At 42.2% G+C, this 19,873-nt stretch overlaps 1 protein-coding gene across 2 annotated transcripts in view; it reads left to right on the top strand.

Annotated features, from left to right (window-relative positions):
* Window positions 1–3,682: 3,682 nt before the first annotated feature.
* PRELID2 (PRELI domain containing 2) overlaps window positions 3,683–19,873 on the top strand; it is a 72,402-nt gene continuing 56,211 nt past the window's right edge. Inside the window, exons 1-4 of one of the 2 annotated variants that reach the window (XM_037063122.1) lie at window positions 3,683–3,863; window positions 15,554–15,611; window positions 17,468–17,541; window positions 19,048–19,208. In XM_037063122.1, coding sequence (XP_036919017.1) covers window positions 3,789–3,863; window positions 15,554–15,611; window positions 17,468–17,541; window positions 19,048–19,208 — 368 coding nt within the window. In that variant the 5' untranslated portion in view covers window positions 3,683–3,788. Of the gene's footprint in view, window positions 3,864–4,330; window positions 4,597–15,553; window positions 15,612–17,467; window positions 17,542–19,047; window positions 19,209–19,873 lie in introns of those variants that run through there. The other variant, XM_037063131.1, reaches the window with a different exon arrangement.

The following is a 19,873-nucleotide window of genomic DNA, read 5'->3' as shown; positions in this document are numbered from 1 at the left end:
TCTAGGTCCTTTGATCTTTCAGGACACAACCTTGGCATTTTGTGGCCAGTTAATTAGGAGCTGACAAGCAGCTACCCAAGGACACCTTCTGAAAGAAATCGGTGGTCATAGTGGAGCAGGGCACAGGGCCCAGGTTGGTAGGGGGCTTCTGTTTCACACTCAGTCTCCAGTAATAAAGCCAGGTATAGGCACCTTAAACTCCAGCAAGAAAAGTGTCTCTCTTATTTGAACCTGGGCGGTCCCCAAGGAGAAATTTTTTTTCTCGTAAGGAGGGATTGGTGATATAGTAGCATTGCTTTATATACCTGTTCAACATATAATGGGTCTGGCTCCTAAAGCTCCACCCTAGTCCTCGAAGAAATACTTCCCATAGGTATAGTAAAGTAGCAATTAAGAATTAACCACAGCCACGGGTCCATTAACAATGTTTCTGTCAACAATGGATTGCATTTACAAGGGCGGTCCCATAGATCATAATGGAGTTGAAAAATTCTTATTGCCTACTGACATCTCAGCCATCAATAACATTCTAGTGTAACACATTACCCACACACTTGTGATGATGCTGGTGTAAATGTGATATTTGAAAAATGATAATGATCAACTATGTTACTGGTTCATGTATTGACTGTATTTTTGTTCTTCTTTTAGAGTGTAGTCTTTCTAGTTATATAAAATAAGTGTCTCATAAAACAGTGTAATGCTGGCAGCAGCCTCCTTCATCCCATGTTTACTATGTTTCTTGATTGCACCATTTTTCTTGTGCTTGATTTTAATCTCATGTTGTTTTGCATGGTAACCCGCTGTGCCAGTTGTGGTCTAGGAGCAATTAGGCTGTACCATACAGCCTAGATATATAATGAGGTATCCCACCTAGGTTTGTGTATGTGAACTGTAGGATGTTTGCACAACAACAAAACTGCTTAAAGACACATTTCTGAGAACATCTCCCTGTCATTAAGTGGCATATGACTGCACTGGATTTAGCAATTTAGTAATTGTTGACCTTGACATCTGTAGTTTCAGTGGAGTGGCAGGGGCCTGAACTTCATAGGTTCAAGAGATCACATGCAACTTTCTTGAGGTGCAAAATGGAGCAGAGATCTGGCTTAGAGCTTGAAGAAGCTGGGATTTAAGAGTAGATGTTTTTAAGGTGGAAGAAAGCATGGCATACTTGTGTACTGTTTGTAATGATCCCGTAGAGACAAAACTGATGATGTAAGAACAAGAAGGAGATACGACTAGAGAGATGTCCTTGGGTAAGAAAGAGGGCGAGGAACTTTTAATGATGCTATGTTGCTGTGTACAGGAGAAAAACGTTTTCCTTGACCCTCTTAGGGTCCCTGGCTGCGTCTGAAAATTAAACTGATAAAGCCATATAAAGAGAAATAAAGCATGAGTGAATATTTGATTGCCATAAGTTTTATGTGATATGGAGACTTTGTAAAGAAAGAAGTCCTGTAGGAATGGTAAAACCTAAGCGTTTGCCGACTAGGTTTGAAGAAACGTGGAGAGTCATGTGGCACTATGATAAAACAGAGTGTGAGGGAAGAGTTGTAAACTGGGGGAAACTTAGCAAGTCCTGTTTGTTCAGATTCTTCCTGGGAACCCTCCACCCTGGAGTTAAGTGTGTTCCTTTTCTCTGGGTCTAGGGCAGGCACTTCTCACAGACAGGTATTATGACAGGCTTCAGGTCAGAAGGGAAGGGAAGGTCAGAGAGCACTTCCAGTTTCTGCTGTTTTCTAAAACTCCTTCAGCTTAAAATGTCTAATATGCCAAGATACTTTATTTTGGGATACTGTGTTCTGGACCCAGTCAGCTGGTTATTAAGTATAGCTCTTACTAAATTTCACAAATTTACAGTTAGATAAACTATATTTTATTTTTATTTTTTAAAAGACTTTATTTATTTATATTTAGACAGAGGGGGTAGGGAGAGAGAGAGAGGGAGAGAACCATCAATTTGTGGTTGCCTCTTGCACCGCTCCCACTGGGGACCTGGCCTGCAACCCAGGCATGTGCCCTGACTGCGAATTGGACAAGTGATCCTTTGGTTCATAGACCAGAGCTCAATCCACTGAGCCACACCGGCCAGGGCACGGATAAACTATATTTTAAAAGGCAAAAGGTAGTAAAAAATCACCCCTTCCTGATTATGTTACTGCCTTTACCATGGTCCATGTTCTTGTAGTTATGTCTACTGCAGGTGGGTGATGGAAATGCCACACAGTATTGCCCTCGCGCGCTTGTCTTCCCAGTGCCACAGTTAGCGGCATTGCGTTGATGGTTTGAAATTGGCCACAGTTGGAGTATTTACACCACAGAAATCGCAGGCGTTAGAAATCGGGGCCGAGAGCTGTTGGTTAACCATTTGTCAGCCCACCGCGGGATTGAATGGGCAAGTGGAGAGACTGGCTTTCAGTTAAATGCTGACAGTTCATCCAGAAGAACAGGAGAGAAGGTGGGGCATTTGGACAGGTGGGTGGATGATGAGATGTGATAGAGAGAGGTTTCGTGCTTACCAAGTGAAAAAGAAAGCTGGGAAGGGAGGTGGTGGTGGTGGGAGGTGGGAGGATGGCGGGGCAGTAAATGGGTTACAGAAATATAGTGTCTTGTCCAGCACTATTAAAAAGCCCATTGAGGTTAGTGGTTGAGAATTCAAAGGAAGCCTGATCACAGTGGGTGCATATTTCCCCCCGCAATCTAATTCAGTAGCTTGGGCCAGCCATCAGTTACTGGACAGCTGGATTTATCCAAGGCTAAGCCTGTGCCAGACCAGAGTGACCCATCTGAGTCAGGGGCAAGTGAGATTATAAAATTATAAATGTATAAGCCACCACCTCACAGACCTTTCGTATCACTCTGCCTACCCCCTGTGACTTTACTCCACTATTCTTTTTATTTTCCCATTCTGTTAGTTGGCTGTTAAGTCACTAGGCTTACCCATCCTACTGTTTTATATTCTGCTGAATCCAGTGCCTTCCATAGTGCTTGGTGCATAATAGGTGTTTGGTAAGTAATACGAATGAATGCATTCACTTGCTCCTTTTTGTAAAATCTGCATTGTCCGAGTGAAGAATACTCAAAATGCTTTTTTTACCCCTTTGTTCCTTGCTCCGTTGTGTTGAGTCTTTAAGAAGCATAGGAATTTTTGGAGCCAGCTACACTAAGCCCCAGTTCTTTACTTCCTGGACTCTTATTAGGTGACATAGGCAATTTTTTACAATTTTTTACTGAGACCCAGCTGCCCAGGTCCTGTGAGTAACGCAGTTGTTGGCCTTTGTCACACGGTACTTAACACGGAGGAGGGTTATGTTTACAACTCCTAAACTTGGAGGTGAGTAGATACCGTATTTGTTACTTTTTCAGGGTCGTCAATAGCAGTTTAAGGTATACAACGTTAGTCCAGCTAAGTGATAATACAAAAGCACAAGTCCCAAAGTCAAAGACTAAGCACAACGCGAGGCAGCTCCCGAGACCAGAAACCGGTTTGCAGGCCCTCCAGGTTGCACCCGGTGCCTCCAGGCGGAGAAAACTGACAGCCTGCGAGCTCTAAGTGCGACTCCGGCGCTCAGCAGCCTATCCAGACATTGACGGAAGAGGGCGGGGACATGACCGCTTGTCTGTTTCTCCGAGGGGACAATAAAGTTTCGAAAGTTTGAAAAAGGAGGGAAAACCCCACGCCCCCCCCTTGGCCGTTCCGCTGTGGACGCCTGCGGCCAGGGCGGAGCTCGGGTGTCTTGCGCTTGCGGAGGCGTGGTGGGCGCGTGGGGCCGCAGCGCGCAGAAATGGGCGTCACTGTGGATGTGCACCAGGTGTACAAGTACCCCTTCGAGCAGGTGGTCGCCAGCTTCCTCCGAAAGGTACCCACTCCACTCGGGTCCGGCCGGGGCTCGCGTTCTCGCGCGCCGTCTGCGCCCGGCCAGCAGTCTGAGCTCAAGACGCCGGCTCCCCGTTGCTGCCCCTTTTCTCCTCCTCTTGTCTCCCCTGTCTCCACCTCTCCCACCCCTCTCGTTCCCTCTCGTCCCCTCTTGTCCTCTCTTCCCTCTTGTCCCCTCTCCCCCTAGTACTCCCCCCTTGTCCCTCTCCACTCTCTCCACTCTTGTCCTCTCTTGTCCCCTTTCCTTTCCCTCTTATTGTCGCCTCTTGTGCCCTTTCCGCTCTTTTCCCCTCCACCCGCGGAAGGCCGCACCCCCCATGTTATCCAGTTGCGGTTTCATCTTCTGGATGTGCTGGGCGAGGGTGGAGATGCAGTTTCCTCGAAGGCTCGCTCCCCCCTCTGGCTGAAGTGAAGGCTCCGTGTGTGGCCTCAAGAGGCTTATGGGGAGAGTTACAGGAAACCCACGTTCTGGAGCCCCGTTGACTTGTCGGTCTTTCTCATACATTGGTGACCCCTTAAAAGCTAGTGGAGGCCATTGCAGCCATCCTCTTCGTTTACCCTGTATTCTTTCTATCGCCTCCGCACTTCCTCTTTTATTGAAGGGCTGTGGGACTTTGGGCAGATTGCTTCGCTCCCTGAGCCTTGGTTTTGTAATCTGTGAAGTGGTGAACATCATAGTATAAATTCGAAGGGTTGGCTGTGAGGAATCGACTGAGGTAAGTCATGCAAAATGATTATGGCGTGACTGATGCTTAGTAAGGCCTCCAAATGTTATGTGTGTGTTGTGTGTCTACTACTATAACTGAGCATCCTAGCCAGAGCCCTCTATGGCCCTCTCTTTTCCAAAGGCTCTTTCTGGGACTGTGGCCCCTGGGGATAGGAGAGTGGAAACTTTGAAAAACCAAAGGCACCCAGGCCTGGGAGGTGGGGCCCCTGGACTCTAGTCTGGCTTTGCCTTTAATTAGTTCATTTGATGACCTTGGTCAAAGGTCATTTTCTCTGCAGGCCTCAGTATCTGCTTCTAAGCTGAGTGTTATCTTTTAGATTTCCCTTCAGCTTTCACATTCTTAAGCAAGATTTCAAAAATTTTCAGTAAGCAGCAGCCACCAAGCAGTATGCTCCATATGCTACTCAGAAGCAAAACTAAGGGGGATGCTGGGGGAGGAAAGTGGGTTTTTTTGTGATAAGACCTGACTCTTATTAGTGGAGACGGCAAAGTTAGGAGCTTGGATCCCAAAGGACTGAGTAGGATGCTGGTGAACGGGATACCACCATGGAGGCGTGCTTGGAGGGAAGGCCAGCTTGTTATTGTCCATTGGCTTCTAGTGTCTAGAAGAGTGTCTAGCACCTGCTAGGTGCTCGATAAAAAAGTCTGGTGAATGAGGAATGAATAAATGAATGAAGCATGAATTAGGGATCTGGTGTAGTCCTTGCCTTAGGCCAGGCTCCTGGGCTCAAAGATATGCAGCCAACACCCATATCTTGTTAGGACTGGCCCTTAGGGGGTGGATTCTCTAATGCCACTGCTCCTTGGAGAGCCTTTGTGGATTTTCCCTGGTCAAGAGGTGATCTCTGCCTTGGCAGAACTGGAGGGGCATTTTGGGCCTTACCGACCGCCTTCCACAGTGTGGACAGTTACTTCCTGCATATGTTTTTTACCCTCATTAGATGCTAAGCTTCTTCGGGGCAGGACTCATTCATGCAGAAGCATGTAGCACAGTTCGAGGCTGTCATTTAGAGTGCTTGGCACGTGTCAAGATCCTGGGCACATGTCGAGATCCTGGGCTAAATAATCCCTGCTGCCCCCCATCTGTCCCCCACTCATTCCACAGGAGTTTAGAAATACTTTCCTCTGTATGCTGGGCTCTCTTCTCTTGAAGCTGATGGTCTCTCGTGGATGAGAGTGATGTTAATAAAAATGAATAGATGAACACAATTTTAATTCTTGATGTGTATTTGTGCAGGGAAAGTTCATGGTGTTGTGACTGAATACAGCAGGGAGGTCTCCTGAAGTCCTGGTATCCCCGGGAGACTGGTTTCAAGACCACCCCCGCTTCCATACCAGAATCTACGGATGCTGAAGTCCCTGATAAAAAATGCCATTGTATTTGCATATAAACTATATTTGCATATAGGCCACAGAAGGGTGTATGCGTACACATCATTTCTGTGGATTTAGCATAGTGTTCAGTGTGTGGCAAATTCAAGTTTTGCTTATTGGAACTTTCTGGGATTTTTTTTTTACTATTTTTAATCCATAGTAGTTTGGATACAGAGAACCAATTGTATTGAGGGAGTAAAATGTTTCAGAATCAACTCTGCTACCCTCTGTATCCAATTTCAGTTTCTTTTTGGCCACAGTCTTCTCTCAGGGTTCATTCATCTGGGTGGACTTTTTGTATCTGATAGAAGGGTATAGCTTTGCTCAATAACAGGGTGAGAAACACAGGGTTTTGGTTATCTGTAGCAGTGTAACAAATCACCTTGTAATTTAGTGGCTTAAACCAATGATAAATTTTAATTCTCATGATTCTATGGTTGACTGGGCTCAGCTGGGAGGTTTTTGTGTGCCATATGTTGTAAGCTAAGGTCACCTATGGAGCTCCATTTAGTTAGGGTCTGGAAGAGTTATTACAGAATACTCAGCTGAGTCCTTGGCTCATGGTACAGAAAGACTGAAGAGGATGTTTTGGAAGGTAGGGAAGGGGAACATTTTCAGAAAAGGCCAAGTGATAGCACAGTGTTAACGGTGTGGACGACACTACATTTCTGGTTTTTTTACTCAGAAGCAGACTTCACAGATCTGCTATGAGCTATAAAAGGCTGTGAGCATCTTTCTGAAACATCAGAAAGTCCAATGGCAGGGAGAATTTTCACCTTACATTATTGAATGTCGTGCACCGGAAGTCAGTAGACCTGGACTCCAGTCATTGTGCTGTCCCCATTTAAAGCAGTTTTTGGGTGGCTTTGGGAAACAGTTTTCACCAGCGCCTGCAGTGTTCTTGTGCGAATTAGAAAGAGGCATCATCTAGAACTTCTCTTCCATGAACTCACAGTAAGCAGGGCTGGAGGAGAGCAAATGGGCCTCATTCTGCAAATTAGAACAAACACTCCTTCCTCTGGGTGGCTGCAGCCCCGGGGCCAAAGGAGCTTTTTTGCACTGAACAAAATACACAACTGTGTAAGGCAACAACCCTGCTGTCTTAACTTCTCTTCTGTGGGTGCCATGGGCCCCACCCATCTCCCAGGAGCTCTGGGAAGATCAAATGTGGAACAGTTTGACAAGCATAAGCTTTTTATAAGCCTGAAGTAGTAAGAATGATCTTTTTGGCAAAATATACTTTTTTTTTTAGTCTTTGTGAGCGCTCAGCAGAAGGGCCAGCCATATGAGGATCTCTGGGAAGCATCTAGCCTGATTTTGCACAGTGGTTTGTTTGAAGCCTCTTCAGCACAGAGGAGGTTCTATTTTAAGTGGAGTCTACTGATCTGGGGCTTTTGGTATGTTAGAACTTGCCTTCCAAGTTATAATATACTACTATTTTTAAAACTGGAGAAATATTTGCTCTTCTTACACCTGCCTGGTGGGTACCACAGGCAAAATACTAGCTGCACATTTTTAAAGCAAAGTGGCACCTTGGCAACAAACACCATAGCACTCTTTGTTCATGAAATGTGTATCATGGTTCCCAGCGAACTCTTCATAGTAGGTGCTGCACAGCCCCAAATGGTTTGTTCCTCAAATGCTCAACCGTGCTTTCCATTAACTGTATATAGTGTCAGTGCACTCGGCAGTGTGTACTGTTTTCTTTCTTTGCATGACAAAGTGAGCACAAAGTTGCAGAGGTGAACTTAGTGGTCTAGAAGCTCACTAGACTCTGGAAGCCCACGTGGGTCTGTTTAATGGGCTTGCCTTTCCTAACCTGGATTCAGAGACTTCATACCTAAAATTTCAAGTCATTATAAAGGACCCAGCACCATTGTGTTGACTGGATATTCTTGTCTATTCTCAAATGAGGCCAGAGAAGTTATAGTTTTTCTTACTGTACTATTTGTGTGCTTATTTATTTATTTAATGCTATAGGCAAAAGGGTCATTGTGAAAGACCTCCCAGAGTGTAAAAGCTTCATAGGCTGAGATTGTGTCATTTGTTCCTGATGTATCCCAAGTTCCCAAACAGATCCTGGAACATAGTAGATACTCAGCAAATCCTTATTGAATGAATGAATGAAATACACTCTTCTGGGATTTAGCTGTACGTAATCTCAGACCAAGTCATTGTGGCATTCAGTGACATGTCCTTACTTTGTGGACTGTAATAAAGTGGACAGATTAAAATAATTTCTTTGCTTCAACACTGTGGCCTCGGGTTTTATTTATTGTAGCTAAGAGTCTGATGTACTGAACAAAATGGTTTGAGTGTTTGCCCTTAAAATCGTAAAGGGGATTTATGATTGGCTATTTCCATTTAGAGTGGAAAGTTGATTGGGTAATTAATAATGTTTCCATTTCTGATCCTATCTCTCCCCACTTGCAGATCTGACACTGAACTGTCTGTCCCCGCAGAGCTCCTGAAATGTTTGGGCTGAGCCCCCATTTCCAAAATAAATGATTTGACACATGATAAGCCCAGTTTAACCTAATGATTGTTTATCTCTTGATGCACACTGTAATAGTGTTTCTTCCCTTTTACCTTTCTGTCCTCAATTTTTCTAAAAGATTAGGTACGACAGGGAAGACAGCAGTGCAGACACGAGAGTGTAGGCTCTGACATCCAGTGGGGGTGTGGAGTCCTTCCAGCTCTGTGAGTTTAGGCATGTCGGTTCATTTTTCTGTGTCTCAGTTTGCAAAATAAGAAGCAGAATAACTATCTTATGCAGTCGGGGGAAAACAAATTGGATAATGCACATAGCTGCATAGATGTAGCTTAATGGCGGCACACAGTAGGTGCTTTAAAAGTTCTTGTTAAAAATTGTGTTAGTACTATTACTAATAATTTGTTACATTTATTTCATGAACCTAAAAGTAAAATGCTAAGAAGTAGTCTGCAGAAATGTTTACGAACTTGGAGTAATAAAGGATGGAGTGAGCATGAATAAATTGCATATTTGAATTATGATTTATTTGTAAAGTGTCATTTAAATAACATAAAAGTGTAGTTGGTAACTTATGGAAGTTGTAGCTTAATCACTGCATAAAAGACAGGAGATTTTTAACTATTCAAGTACTGGTAAACATTAATTATGTGTCTACTAATAGACATTCCTCAGTGTGCGCCCCAGCAGGTGAGAGAAGCTAGATAAAATAAGGCTCTGGCCTCAAGGAGCTCTCTGTCAAGGGGGACAGAGGGAGATACAGTCCTTTTTTGTGATGAGTGCTTTCTCAGGGACATAACACTGATGTATAGTGTGAGGCAAGGTTTGTATGTTACTTACAAATCTGTGACAACTTTTAGAATACTTAAAACTTAATGCCTTTTTAAAAAAGTTAGCTTTCTATCTAGTACTCTGAGTGGAGCTTTCCCCAGTGCTAGTGGGGAGGGGTGTGTCAGGGGGGACCTTGTGTCTTATACAAAATCTGAATTGCTAAAGTGTGAGTGTGAGGTTTGTCTCATCGAGGGCAATAAGAAGTATCTCCCAATAATTTTTAAGTCATCATTGAAATATATTTGGATCACAGGTGGATGCCAGTAGTGTGTTTAATGTCACACAGTGGTAAATTGCAAGATAAAGATAGAAGCTTTGAAACCAAGTTTTCAAAAATGTTGATTCATTCTTTAGTAGCACAACCAGCTACTGTTTAATGAGGACCTGCATGGTGCCAGGTGTTACACTTACATAAAACTCTTTCCTTTAATTCCTATGTCAACTCTTTGAGGTCAGCATTTTTGTCTCATTTTACAGATGAAGAAACTAAGACAGAGTGGGATTAAATTAATTTGTCCAAGACTCCCACAGTTGGGCTTCAGATGGAGGTCTCTTGGATTCTAAAATTCATTCTGTTTCAACACTTAGAGCTTTTTATTTCTTAACCTTTAATTCAGAAGTAATTTGACTTGTAAAATGTTATAAAAACAGCAAAGATTTTCAGTGTACTCTTTATCCAGCTTCCTCAAACCACTGTACAATTTTTAAACTCATGGAAATAACATTGTTACAATATTAACCAATCTGTAGAGCTTATTCAGAATTTGGCAATTGTCCACCAACACTGTTTTTCCAGGGTAGGACCCAATCCAGGATCCCGTATTGCATGTATTGAGTAGTTGCCATGTCTTAGTCTTCTCCGACAGGGGAGAGTTCTTTGGTCTTTCTTTGTCTTTCTGGACTGTGGTACTTTGGGAGAGTGTTGATCAGTTATTTTGGAGATTTTGACTGTATCTTTAATGTATTGGGTTTAGGTATGTAATATTGAGATAAGAGGATTTTCCTTTGTGCCACAATTATAAGCTGTTCCTTTCAAAGAACTTCATTATGTCATTTCCAATTATTAGAACATTTTTTAATTTTATTTTTTTAAGAAATTTAAACAAAATTATTTATTCTTATTTTTAGAGAGGGAAAGGGAGGGAGAAAGAGAGGGAGACAAACATCAATGTGTGGTTGCCTCTTGCGTACACACTGCTGGGGGCCTGGCCTGCAGCCCAGGCATGTGCCCTAACTGTGAATTGAACCGGTGGCCCTTTGATTCACAGGGTGGCATTCAATACACTGAGCCACGCCAGCCAGGGTATTAGGACATTTTTGAATGAATGAGGGTCATGTGCTGGTGGTTGGCCTTTGTTCAGTCTGATAACTGCCTAGCCACAGGGCCTTGGAGGCCCATCTGGTGGTCCACCACCCAAGCTTCACAGATGGCAACATCTTGGTCTGCATGTCTTGGCTCCTAGTCCTTTGTTCTTTCTACTTCATCATCCTGCTGTCCCAAAAGGCCAATGGACAGCCATTTAAAGTATCTATTGACTTAAACACAGTCTTTTATCCTCGAAATTTTGATTAATCATTGACCCCTTTGATATTGTTATAAAATTAACTTTGCTTTTCCTCTGAGATAGATGCATGTAGCTAGCTCCTAAAGGGAATTTGGTATAGCCCATGGTGATTTCTTTTTGCAGCTAAACATTAATTCTGTTGTCAGCAACTCTACCCTTTTGCACGTACATGTTTGGAAGCAGTCTGGGTAGCAAAGATTCCCTTAGCGCTTATGAAACAGATGTGTTAATATACCAGACATACTTTGTCATCTTTGCAGGACTAATCATACAGATCTGTCAGCTCAACTGCTTCCTTGTGCTTTCTTGGATCCTGCTATTTGGAAGCTGGTAAACAGTGACTCCCTTTGAGGCCACTGGTTCTCTTTTTTTTCAGGGGGGTGGGGGGAGTGGGGAGTGTATTATAAAAGGCAGGCTGTGACTTCTGAGCTTTTAGGAAAGTTGATGTTTTACTAACTCCTTACTGTCTTAAGAGTAGACTTATATATATGTTTTCTCCTGTAAATAAGAAAGGTAAATACTGAGTCTTCATGAAGCTCCTCCCACAAATATATGCAATGTTATTCCTGGAATTAGATGGACACAATTTCTTGGCCCCTTGCTTTTCATAGTGATGTGTTTGTTTTCATGTTTATTTATTTTTTTACCAAGTATTCTGCAAGTTTTTGGCCTCTTACCTTTTAATATGTAAAAAATAAATAAAAGTAAGGTATACAACAATGTAGGTGAATCTACATTTTACTCTTGTTAGATTATTAAATACGTATAATGTACAGTGATTATTTGCAATAGATTGATATCTTGGGGAAAGGAGTTAGTTTATGCATTCTGTGAAGAAAGTAAAAATTATAGGCACATATACCTTAAAAAATCCCTTGAGTCACCCAGAAAATATGGCTGCATGGAGAGTGTACACAGCGCCATGCAGTAATTCTTATGCCACTGCAGTTCATGATCCACTGAGCCAAGTCCAAGGGTGGTGAGGGGTTTGGAAGGTATCTGGGTCATCAAACCACTTTACTCTCACGAGAGTTTCTAGTGAGGAGTGAGGACTGGAAAATCCCAGCCTGACTTTGCTTGCATGCAGGCTTTATGCCATCATGTTTTTAACACAAAGACCCCTTATCTCAACACTGGTTAATAAGCTTGCTCATTTGGGAGAGGGCTCAGTGAGATAATACATGTGGCAGCATCTAATGCAGCACCCTGCACGGGCACTGGAGATGCTCAAGAAGTTGGCTGCTCCTGACCCAGCTGGATCCATTCCACTGTCACACTTTTTGGAAAGGTGTCCAAGAAAACCTGGTCACCTTCTTCCTGCCTCTGCAAATTGGCATTGCTGGTGGTGACTGTCTCTGAGCAGCTTTCCTTCACTCCTGATTATCTGACTTCAGTTTTTGTGAATTAAATCATGAATATTCAAGTTACCCCGAGATGATGTCACATCATTTCCAGTAATACCAGGTAGGGGGAGCCTCAGCACAATAAATCCTTAAATTTAAAAAACTTCAAACGTACTCCTTTTATGCCAGTATTTAGCTATTGTAAACAAACCTCTAATTCCTTTTCCCATTCTCCTGTGGAAACTGGTGGCTCATGTCCGTCCAACTCCAAAAGTAGTTACATAGGAAAATGACTTGAATCTTGCAGATGACTTTATTAGAGTGAATTGTTCAGGGTCTCTTGTGTTTGGTTAATAAAACTTTCATTTCATTTTATTTTTATTTCCAAGCATTGTCCAATGGGTGGCCTTGCAAATAAGTATTTATTTGCAGGAGAGACAGTGGTCTCTCCTGCAGTTTTTCATCCCTGTATTATCTCTTAGTGTGATTTATTTTCTCCTGATTATATTAGTTCAGGGAACAAATATATATGACATTTCCCAAACTAACACGTATGCTCTTTAAGTGGCTACAGCTTTGTTTTAGTACTATATTCTTGGTGCCTGGAACAGTGCCTAGCATGGTAGTTACTGAAGAAAATTGAATGAAAAAGAAAGAGTTTTTACTGTTATTTAAATCGATACCGTTAGACTTAATAAATAAGTATAACAATTGTGCAAAAGTGTGAGTTTCTGAGTTAACTATACTCTTTAGGAATTTGATAGATAACAAAGTGATAACTGAAAACTTTGATCACTGTCCTTCTCTGGTGATTACAGGCCTACCTTCTTTCAGAGTTTAGTTTAGTCACTTTTCTACCACTTACATTGTATTTACAGTATTCAGTCAGGATGTGTCGATGAGTGTAAAATGGGTGAACTAGGACTGTAGTAAAGGAAGTACTCTTATTTACCTTACTGTGAAAGTTCTGGTTCACATACAACACACACACATGCACACAATTCAGGGCATCTGTGTGAACTTTAAATATTTTTAAAATAAAAAAATTGAATTTATTGGGGTGACATGGTTAATAAAATCATATAGGTTTTGGGGTAGGATTCTGTGATACATCATCTGTATATTGTATATGGGTTCACCATCTGAAGTCAAGTCTCCTTCCATCACCTTTTATCCCCCCATAGCCTCCTCTCCCTCCTCCCACCCTACCTTTCCCTCTGGTATCACCACACTGTCATCTTTTCTATGAGGAAGTACTACCTTTGCTTCATGGGGGATACAGTTGTTCGTCCCTCATCCTTGAAGGTGAGGCCCCTTGCCAAGGAACAGAATAGCTAAACCTGACTGTCCATAATGGACCTTAACTTCAAGAGACACTGAAGTCTAAATTTGGAGAAAGCAGTCATCATCGTTTTGAGCAATTTATTTTTGGGGTAAAGATGAACAAACCTATTCCAAAAGCCGTGTTTCCGATTGGTTATCAAGACTGCAGTTGCCAGAATGAAAGTGTGAGTGACAGTTTGTAGCAGAGGGCATGATGAGGTGTGAGGCTGCTGAGGACTAAGACTGGTCTTCACACATTGGTCCCAAATAAGAAATAAGGTTTATTTTCCAACCTGATCCCTGAGGTCAGAGAGGTTTATCATCCAACTCATTTCTTCATCCAGCAAGTATTTGTTGAGGGCCTGCTATGTGCCAGACACTGTGCTAGGTAGTGGAGATATGGGAGTGACTTAAATAGATGATGTTCCTGCTTTCATAGAGCCTCTGGTCTAATCCAGTGTCCTTTGGAGGCCACAGATGTCTTTAAGAATGTGTGAAAGTGAAGGACTCCTTTCTCTGGAAATCAAACAGTCAGTCAGTCAACCTCAACAGTCAGTCAGCCTCATGTGTATGCACACACGTACACACATGCATGCAGCTGTGCAGGATTGGGGAGACTCACCGAGTTTTGCATACTATTTCCTGGGGTTCAGATAACTTACAGTTCAAGTTGGCTGCTCTCACCTCCCCTTAGCAGCTTATGAGGTCTTGGATATGACTTCCTGTAATTTCCAGATTTGATCTCATGATGAAGCAGTACACCTCTGTGGAAAAGAGCCCAAGGGGCGCTTGGTAGGCCCGAGTCAGCAGCCACTCTGTCCAATGGTTTTGAGGAAGTCCCTTCTGTTCTCTAAGACTCTTGTTTTGCATCTGGGCAGTGGAAAGGGGTGGGTCTGAGTAACCTGAGTGGTTTGAGTGTGGGCTGGGTGGACAGGCTTTGAAGGCAACATAGAGTGTCTGTGAGTAAATTACAGTCCTGGTGCTCATTAGCTGGCTGATTTTGAGCAAATTATTTACTTTATTTGAGCCCTATTTGTCACACGTGAAAAGGAAAAAACAGCATATATAGCTCATGGGATACTTTTGAGAATTAAACTGAAATGATGCATATAAACTGCCTGGGACAAAAATGGAAACTTTCAGCAACCTTATATCCAAGATGTCTCTTAGGGCAATTTGGTCAATAAATGAGCTCTTTATTGAGGACATGGCTTAGATTACGAGGATACGGCCATCATTATACCCCTGTGACCTTAACCCCGCTGCTGGGCAGTGGTTCAGCGTAGTAGTGAAGAAATGCCCTCTGCATCAGGCCTGGTTTAATTTCCTGGCTCTCCCACTCACTAGCTGGGTGAGCCTAAGCTTTCTGACCTTTGTTCAGGTTCCATTTCTGAAAGGTGGGACAGTGACATCACACAGCCCAGTCACAACGAGAGGCTATTAAGGGATTTAAATAAGTTTGAGCAAGTATATGTTCCTCTAAATCCCTCCCCTTTTTCCCTGAAATTCCCTCCCCTCTTCCCTCTGGTCACTGTCAAAGGATACAAGGACAACAACTGAGAAGGGTGGAAATGGGAGGGAGGGGGGAGCACAGGGGGTGGGATGGGATGGGAGTAATAGAAAACTGTACTTGAAAAATAATTAAATTAAAAAAATATTTTAAAAAAGATTGAGCAAGTAAAGCATTGAGCACAGTGTCTGGCACAAAAGAACACTCTTGATGGAATAAGGCTGGTTCAATATTAATATTTATTGACTTGTTTAACTTAACCTCACCCTCTGTATCATAGGCTAGGTTGGATGTGAGGAAGGTTCCCCTCAGATTTTCTCAGGGCCCCGCTGATGAGAGCATTTCACTTACTGAGGTTGAAGCAGTAAATTCAAGACCCTTGATTAAAAAAGTGGACTTAGACATAACTGGGGACATGTTTCCTGTTCCTCACATCACTGAGGATACTATGAAATAACTCACTTTGGTAAAAGGTGGGTAGTGATTCTTCTTTATGTGCTCCCTTTCAGTACCCAAACCCCATGGATAAAAATGTCATCTCTGTCAGAACAGTGGAGGAAAGAAGAGGTAAGTTCTCTGAATCGACCTCACTTCAGTGGTGATCATTTAATGATGCTCATTTTTGTAATGGTTGTGTATTTGTGTGTGTGTGGCCTATTATGTTTTAAAGAGGTGTGTCTCTGTATCCGAGGTCACTGATGGAAAAGAGCACCAGCAGTAACAGCAAGAGAGTACTTGCCTACTATGCTCTTCTCTCTATCTCAGTTAATCATTGATGACAGTTTTAACAGCTAACATTTTTGAGCACTTAATAAGTGCCATGCACATTTTCTTTTATTAACTCACTTCATCTTCAGAACAGTGTATGGGGTAGGTATTATTATTTCTCCTATTTAATGAACAAAGAAACCAGGAAAGAGAAAGAAAGAACTTGCCCAAGGTCACATGGCTAGATCCCGATGTCGTATATTATTTTATAGATGGCAAGTGGATGTGATTAATAACATGTATATGAGATGTGATTATAAAGATTAAATTGTGGAGTCATACCTGTACTTAATATGGTTCATTATTGACTAGAGGAGGGGTTGATAGATTATGCTTGCGTTATCTTCTGTTGTAAATAAAGTTTTATTGGCACTCAGCTATGCCTGTTTGTTTAGATTGTATTGATGGCTGCTTTCTTGTGGCAACAGCAGAGTTGAGTTGTTGCAGCAGAGACTACGTGGCTCATGAACCCTAAGCCATTCCCTTTGCTGAAAATGTTTACTGATCCCTGGACTAGAGTAAGGGAATCTTAACTGTTTACTGCACTTCTGTAATTCTTACAAATATATTTTTAAAAACATTTCCTCAGGTACCTGCACTCAGCATGGAAGAACTTGTTATTTGGCATCAGAGAAATCTGATTTTGAGTCCTGATTTTGTTACTATCTATATAACCTAATTTCTTGCAGCCTCAATTTCTTCATCTGTTAAATGGGCAGGTAATAAACCTGCTTTTAGATTGTCGTGAAGATCCAATGAGAGAACAGTGGACATATTCCAGAGTGGTATAGGAATGATAATTAGAATCGCAACCAGTGACAAGGGCATCTTGGCTGCCAGGAGTGGCTCGTCCACTTTCAGGACGTGTGCTGCAAACACTGGATAATACAGCCCAAGGGGTGGTGCCAGGTGGCAGAGAAGACGAACCAGTTTCTTACCCTCTCAGCAGCTTTGGAACAGTCAGAAGCTTGTTTGCACCGAGACCCAGGGATCCTATAGCCAGAGCCGTGGGAAACCTAGTAGGGTATGGCTGAGTTACAGTCACTCACAGAGCAAACGGCAACACTTCAAAGTTTGTCTTTTTCTCTAACGTGGTCTCCCTTTATCATAACTCATATTTATTGATTTTTTTACACCCCTGGTGCTATTCTGGAAACTTCCTTCCAAAACAGAGTAGTTCCAGTCACAGGGAGCCTGTGAGAGAAAAGTATGCTTAATATAATTAATTACAAGTTTAAATTTTGTATCCAGAAGTCTGGGCCTGAAAACATGTTTGGTTCAGAAGGTGGCAGAATCTGGCTCTCTCCCTTTTTCTCTCCCTCGTTAAACATTCTCTTTGTGTGAGTTGAGCAGGGGGCCCATTGGCCATTGTCATTGGAGTGCATAGCAGTGACCAATTTGTGATTCTTTCATCCTTGACTTGAGATGTGCACTTCTGAGTGGCTGTTGTACATGTATTTCTTGATCATAGATGAGTATACTGGAGTGAGCTGGCCCAGAAAAGTGGTCAGAGACACTAAGTGTTGAGTTAAACATTTTCTTTAGTGTTTCTACTTCTAGAAAATTGAGGTTGATGTTCAAAAGTTTTATTGATCTTGAAACAAAGAGTACATTTCCTTAAATATTTCTTTGAGTGTAAAATTTTCTGTTTCTAGATGTATCAACAGGAGTCATCTATAGAAAGAGGATAGCACTCTGTCGAAATGTGGTTCCGGAAATTTTAAGGAAGGTAAATTCATTTCAAAATTTTACCAGCTTTGGTGTAACATTGGGTGATTTTCCAATAGTTGTGAAAAGAGCCTTCTCTGATGGAAAGGAGTGCTGGAACTTTCCTAGTTTGCCTACCTCATAGCCCTTCAGAGGAAGAAAGGCCCTTTATTTCCAACCTCAGTTCTGGCAGACGCCACTGGAGAGGGCTTTTCCCTCCGGTCCCATGTCTCTCTTGTGGAAGGCCCTTAGAGGACATAGAGCTGGTCTACAATTATTTTAAAGATGCCTTGGACATTTTACGTGAAGTGACCCATCTTTCCCTGTCTGTCCATGGTCAGATATGACCCTTAGGTAAGAAGGATCAGATGGTAAATATTTAGTGAGATCTTTAGTAAGGGAGATTAAAGCTTCCTTTTTATTTTACTGTCAGAGAACCATTATTTCAGGGAGTATAATGTTCTCAGTGCTCTCTCTAAGCCCTTTTGTGTATGTTTCTGTGAAGTGATGGCCTTGCTCACTCAATCTTCACAATGGCAAATTGTTTTCTCTCTTTGAAATCCTTCAGCACACCTGTGATTGTTGAAGACAAGGTAAGTGGAAATTTTTAATCACATTGCTTAGAATCATTAGGAAATAAGAGGACACCGTCCTGATTTACACTTTTAAAAATGTCTCAGATGATTGTTTCAATTGGGAAGTGATTCTACCTGTGATGTGGAACCCAGCGGGGCTCCTGCCTATTAGCTTGCAAATTACATCGCTGAGCTGTTTGTAGAGTAAGTGTTGGCTTCTGTCATTTCCTTATCATGAGCTAAGACACTGCCACATTCTTGTGTGGAAAGAAAGGTGATAGGACAGTGAAAAGGAACTTTCTTTTATTTTTCAGATGGTAAAATGTGTTGCAATATGGTGCAGCAAATTATTCTGGGAGTTTTCCACAGTGTGTGTAAGCCCTGCCTGCTTTGCCCTATATACATACCTTGAATCTATTATTTAGAAAGGCATTCCACTTTGTGTTGTATCTCAATTCTTAAGTAATTTAAGGACACTTCTGAACTTCTACAATTCTGCCTTTGTTTTTTTCCATGTCTCTTCCACCTAGGAAAGCATACGTTTCTAGGTATTGAACAGAGTTTAAAATGAAGAAAATATTTTACCTGCTATCATCCTGCAGGTGAGCCCGTAAATGGGCCCAATTAGAACCCATCAATTTAAGAAGGGCATAACCATCCCTAGAGGAGACCTGGTGGAGGCTATAATTTGCTTAGTGTTTAGCAGTTAGGGAGCTCAGGCTAGGGACTATGCAGCCTGTATAAATGCTGGGCTGTCTGCACGTCCTTACCAGCATTTAGTAAGGTTGCAGCATGCTTGATTATGAAGGACTTAGAGCTGTTGGTGAGCCTTCATCCATGTATCAGGATCACTTATTCTCTTAATTACCCAAGACCGAAAGCGCTTCTGGGCACAACCCTCATGTAACCTGCTCTTCCTAAACTGAGAAAGCCTTCCTCTTTCTGTTGGACAGGTGAGCATTTTAAAGGTGCCCGATATCCAGTTAGAAGAGGAGTCGTGGCTCAATCCTCAGGAGAGAAACATGGCTATACGGAGTCACTGCCTTACGTGGACCCAGTATGCGTCCATGAAGGAAGAGTCTGTCTTTCGGGAAAGTATGGAGAATCCAAATTGGTAAGGTCACCTGTGTATGTGTGTGTGTGTGTGTGTGTGTGTACACGTAGGGTAGGTGCAGGGATGCACAAATGCACACATGTATTAAAAAGCTGTGATTTCATCCTTTTAACCTCTGTTTACCACTCACATAGATTACACATTATTAATGTTTAATCACACGAGTAATTAATGAATAGAGTTCCCTTTGGAGGGAAAATGATAGTGGTCAATGCCTTTCTGGCCACCCTAATACATCCTGATGTCTCTTGCCTTCTCCAGAGGCAATGAGTGATATCACTGCACTCAGTATTTTTCTAGACTTTTAAGAGATACTTTTAGGTACTTACATGTGTACTCACAGTGCCTGTACACTGTGGTTTTGTATATGGTTTTGTACATACATACTTTCATTCTGTGTGAATCGTTGTGCCCTTAATAGAATGTTTCTAAACTTTATCCACTATATGTATAAAATATAGCGTGTTCCTTTGAACTGTTGCATCAACTTCAACCTTATAATCATACATATTGTATTTAGCTTTTTTCTTTTTAACAAATGTTCTGGTGGTTTTCAGTTTATTTTTATTACAAACAGCTCTGCAATATTGGTAAGGCATGTGATCCTTGTAAGTGCTATATGAATGTTTCTCTGAAGTAGAATTTTTAACTCTCATGTTTATTGG

Source organism: Sturnira hondurensis, unplaced genomic scaffold (assembly GCF_014824575.4).
Source record: "Sturnira hondurensis isolate 20B ecotype Veracruz unplaced genomic scaffold, ASM1482457v3 Scaffold0001120, whole genome shotgun sequence".
NCBI lineage: Eukaryota > Metazoa > Chordata > Mammalia > Chiroptera > Phyllostomidae > Sturnira > Sturnira hondurensis.
The sequence above is the reverse complement of the archived record's forward strand: the minus strand, read 5'-3'. Positions and strand labels throughout refer to the sequence as shown.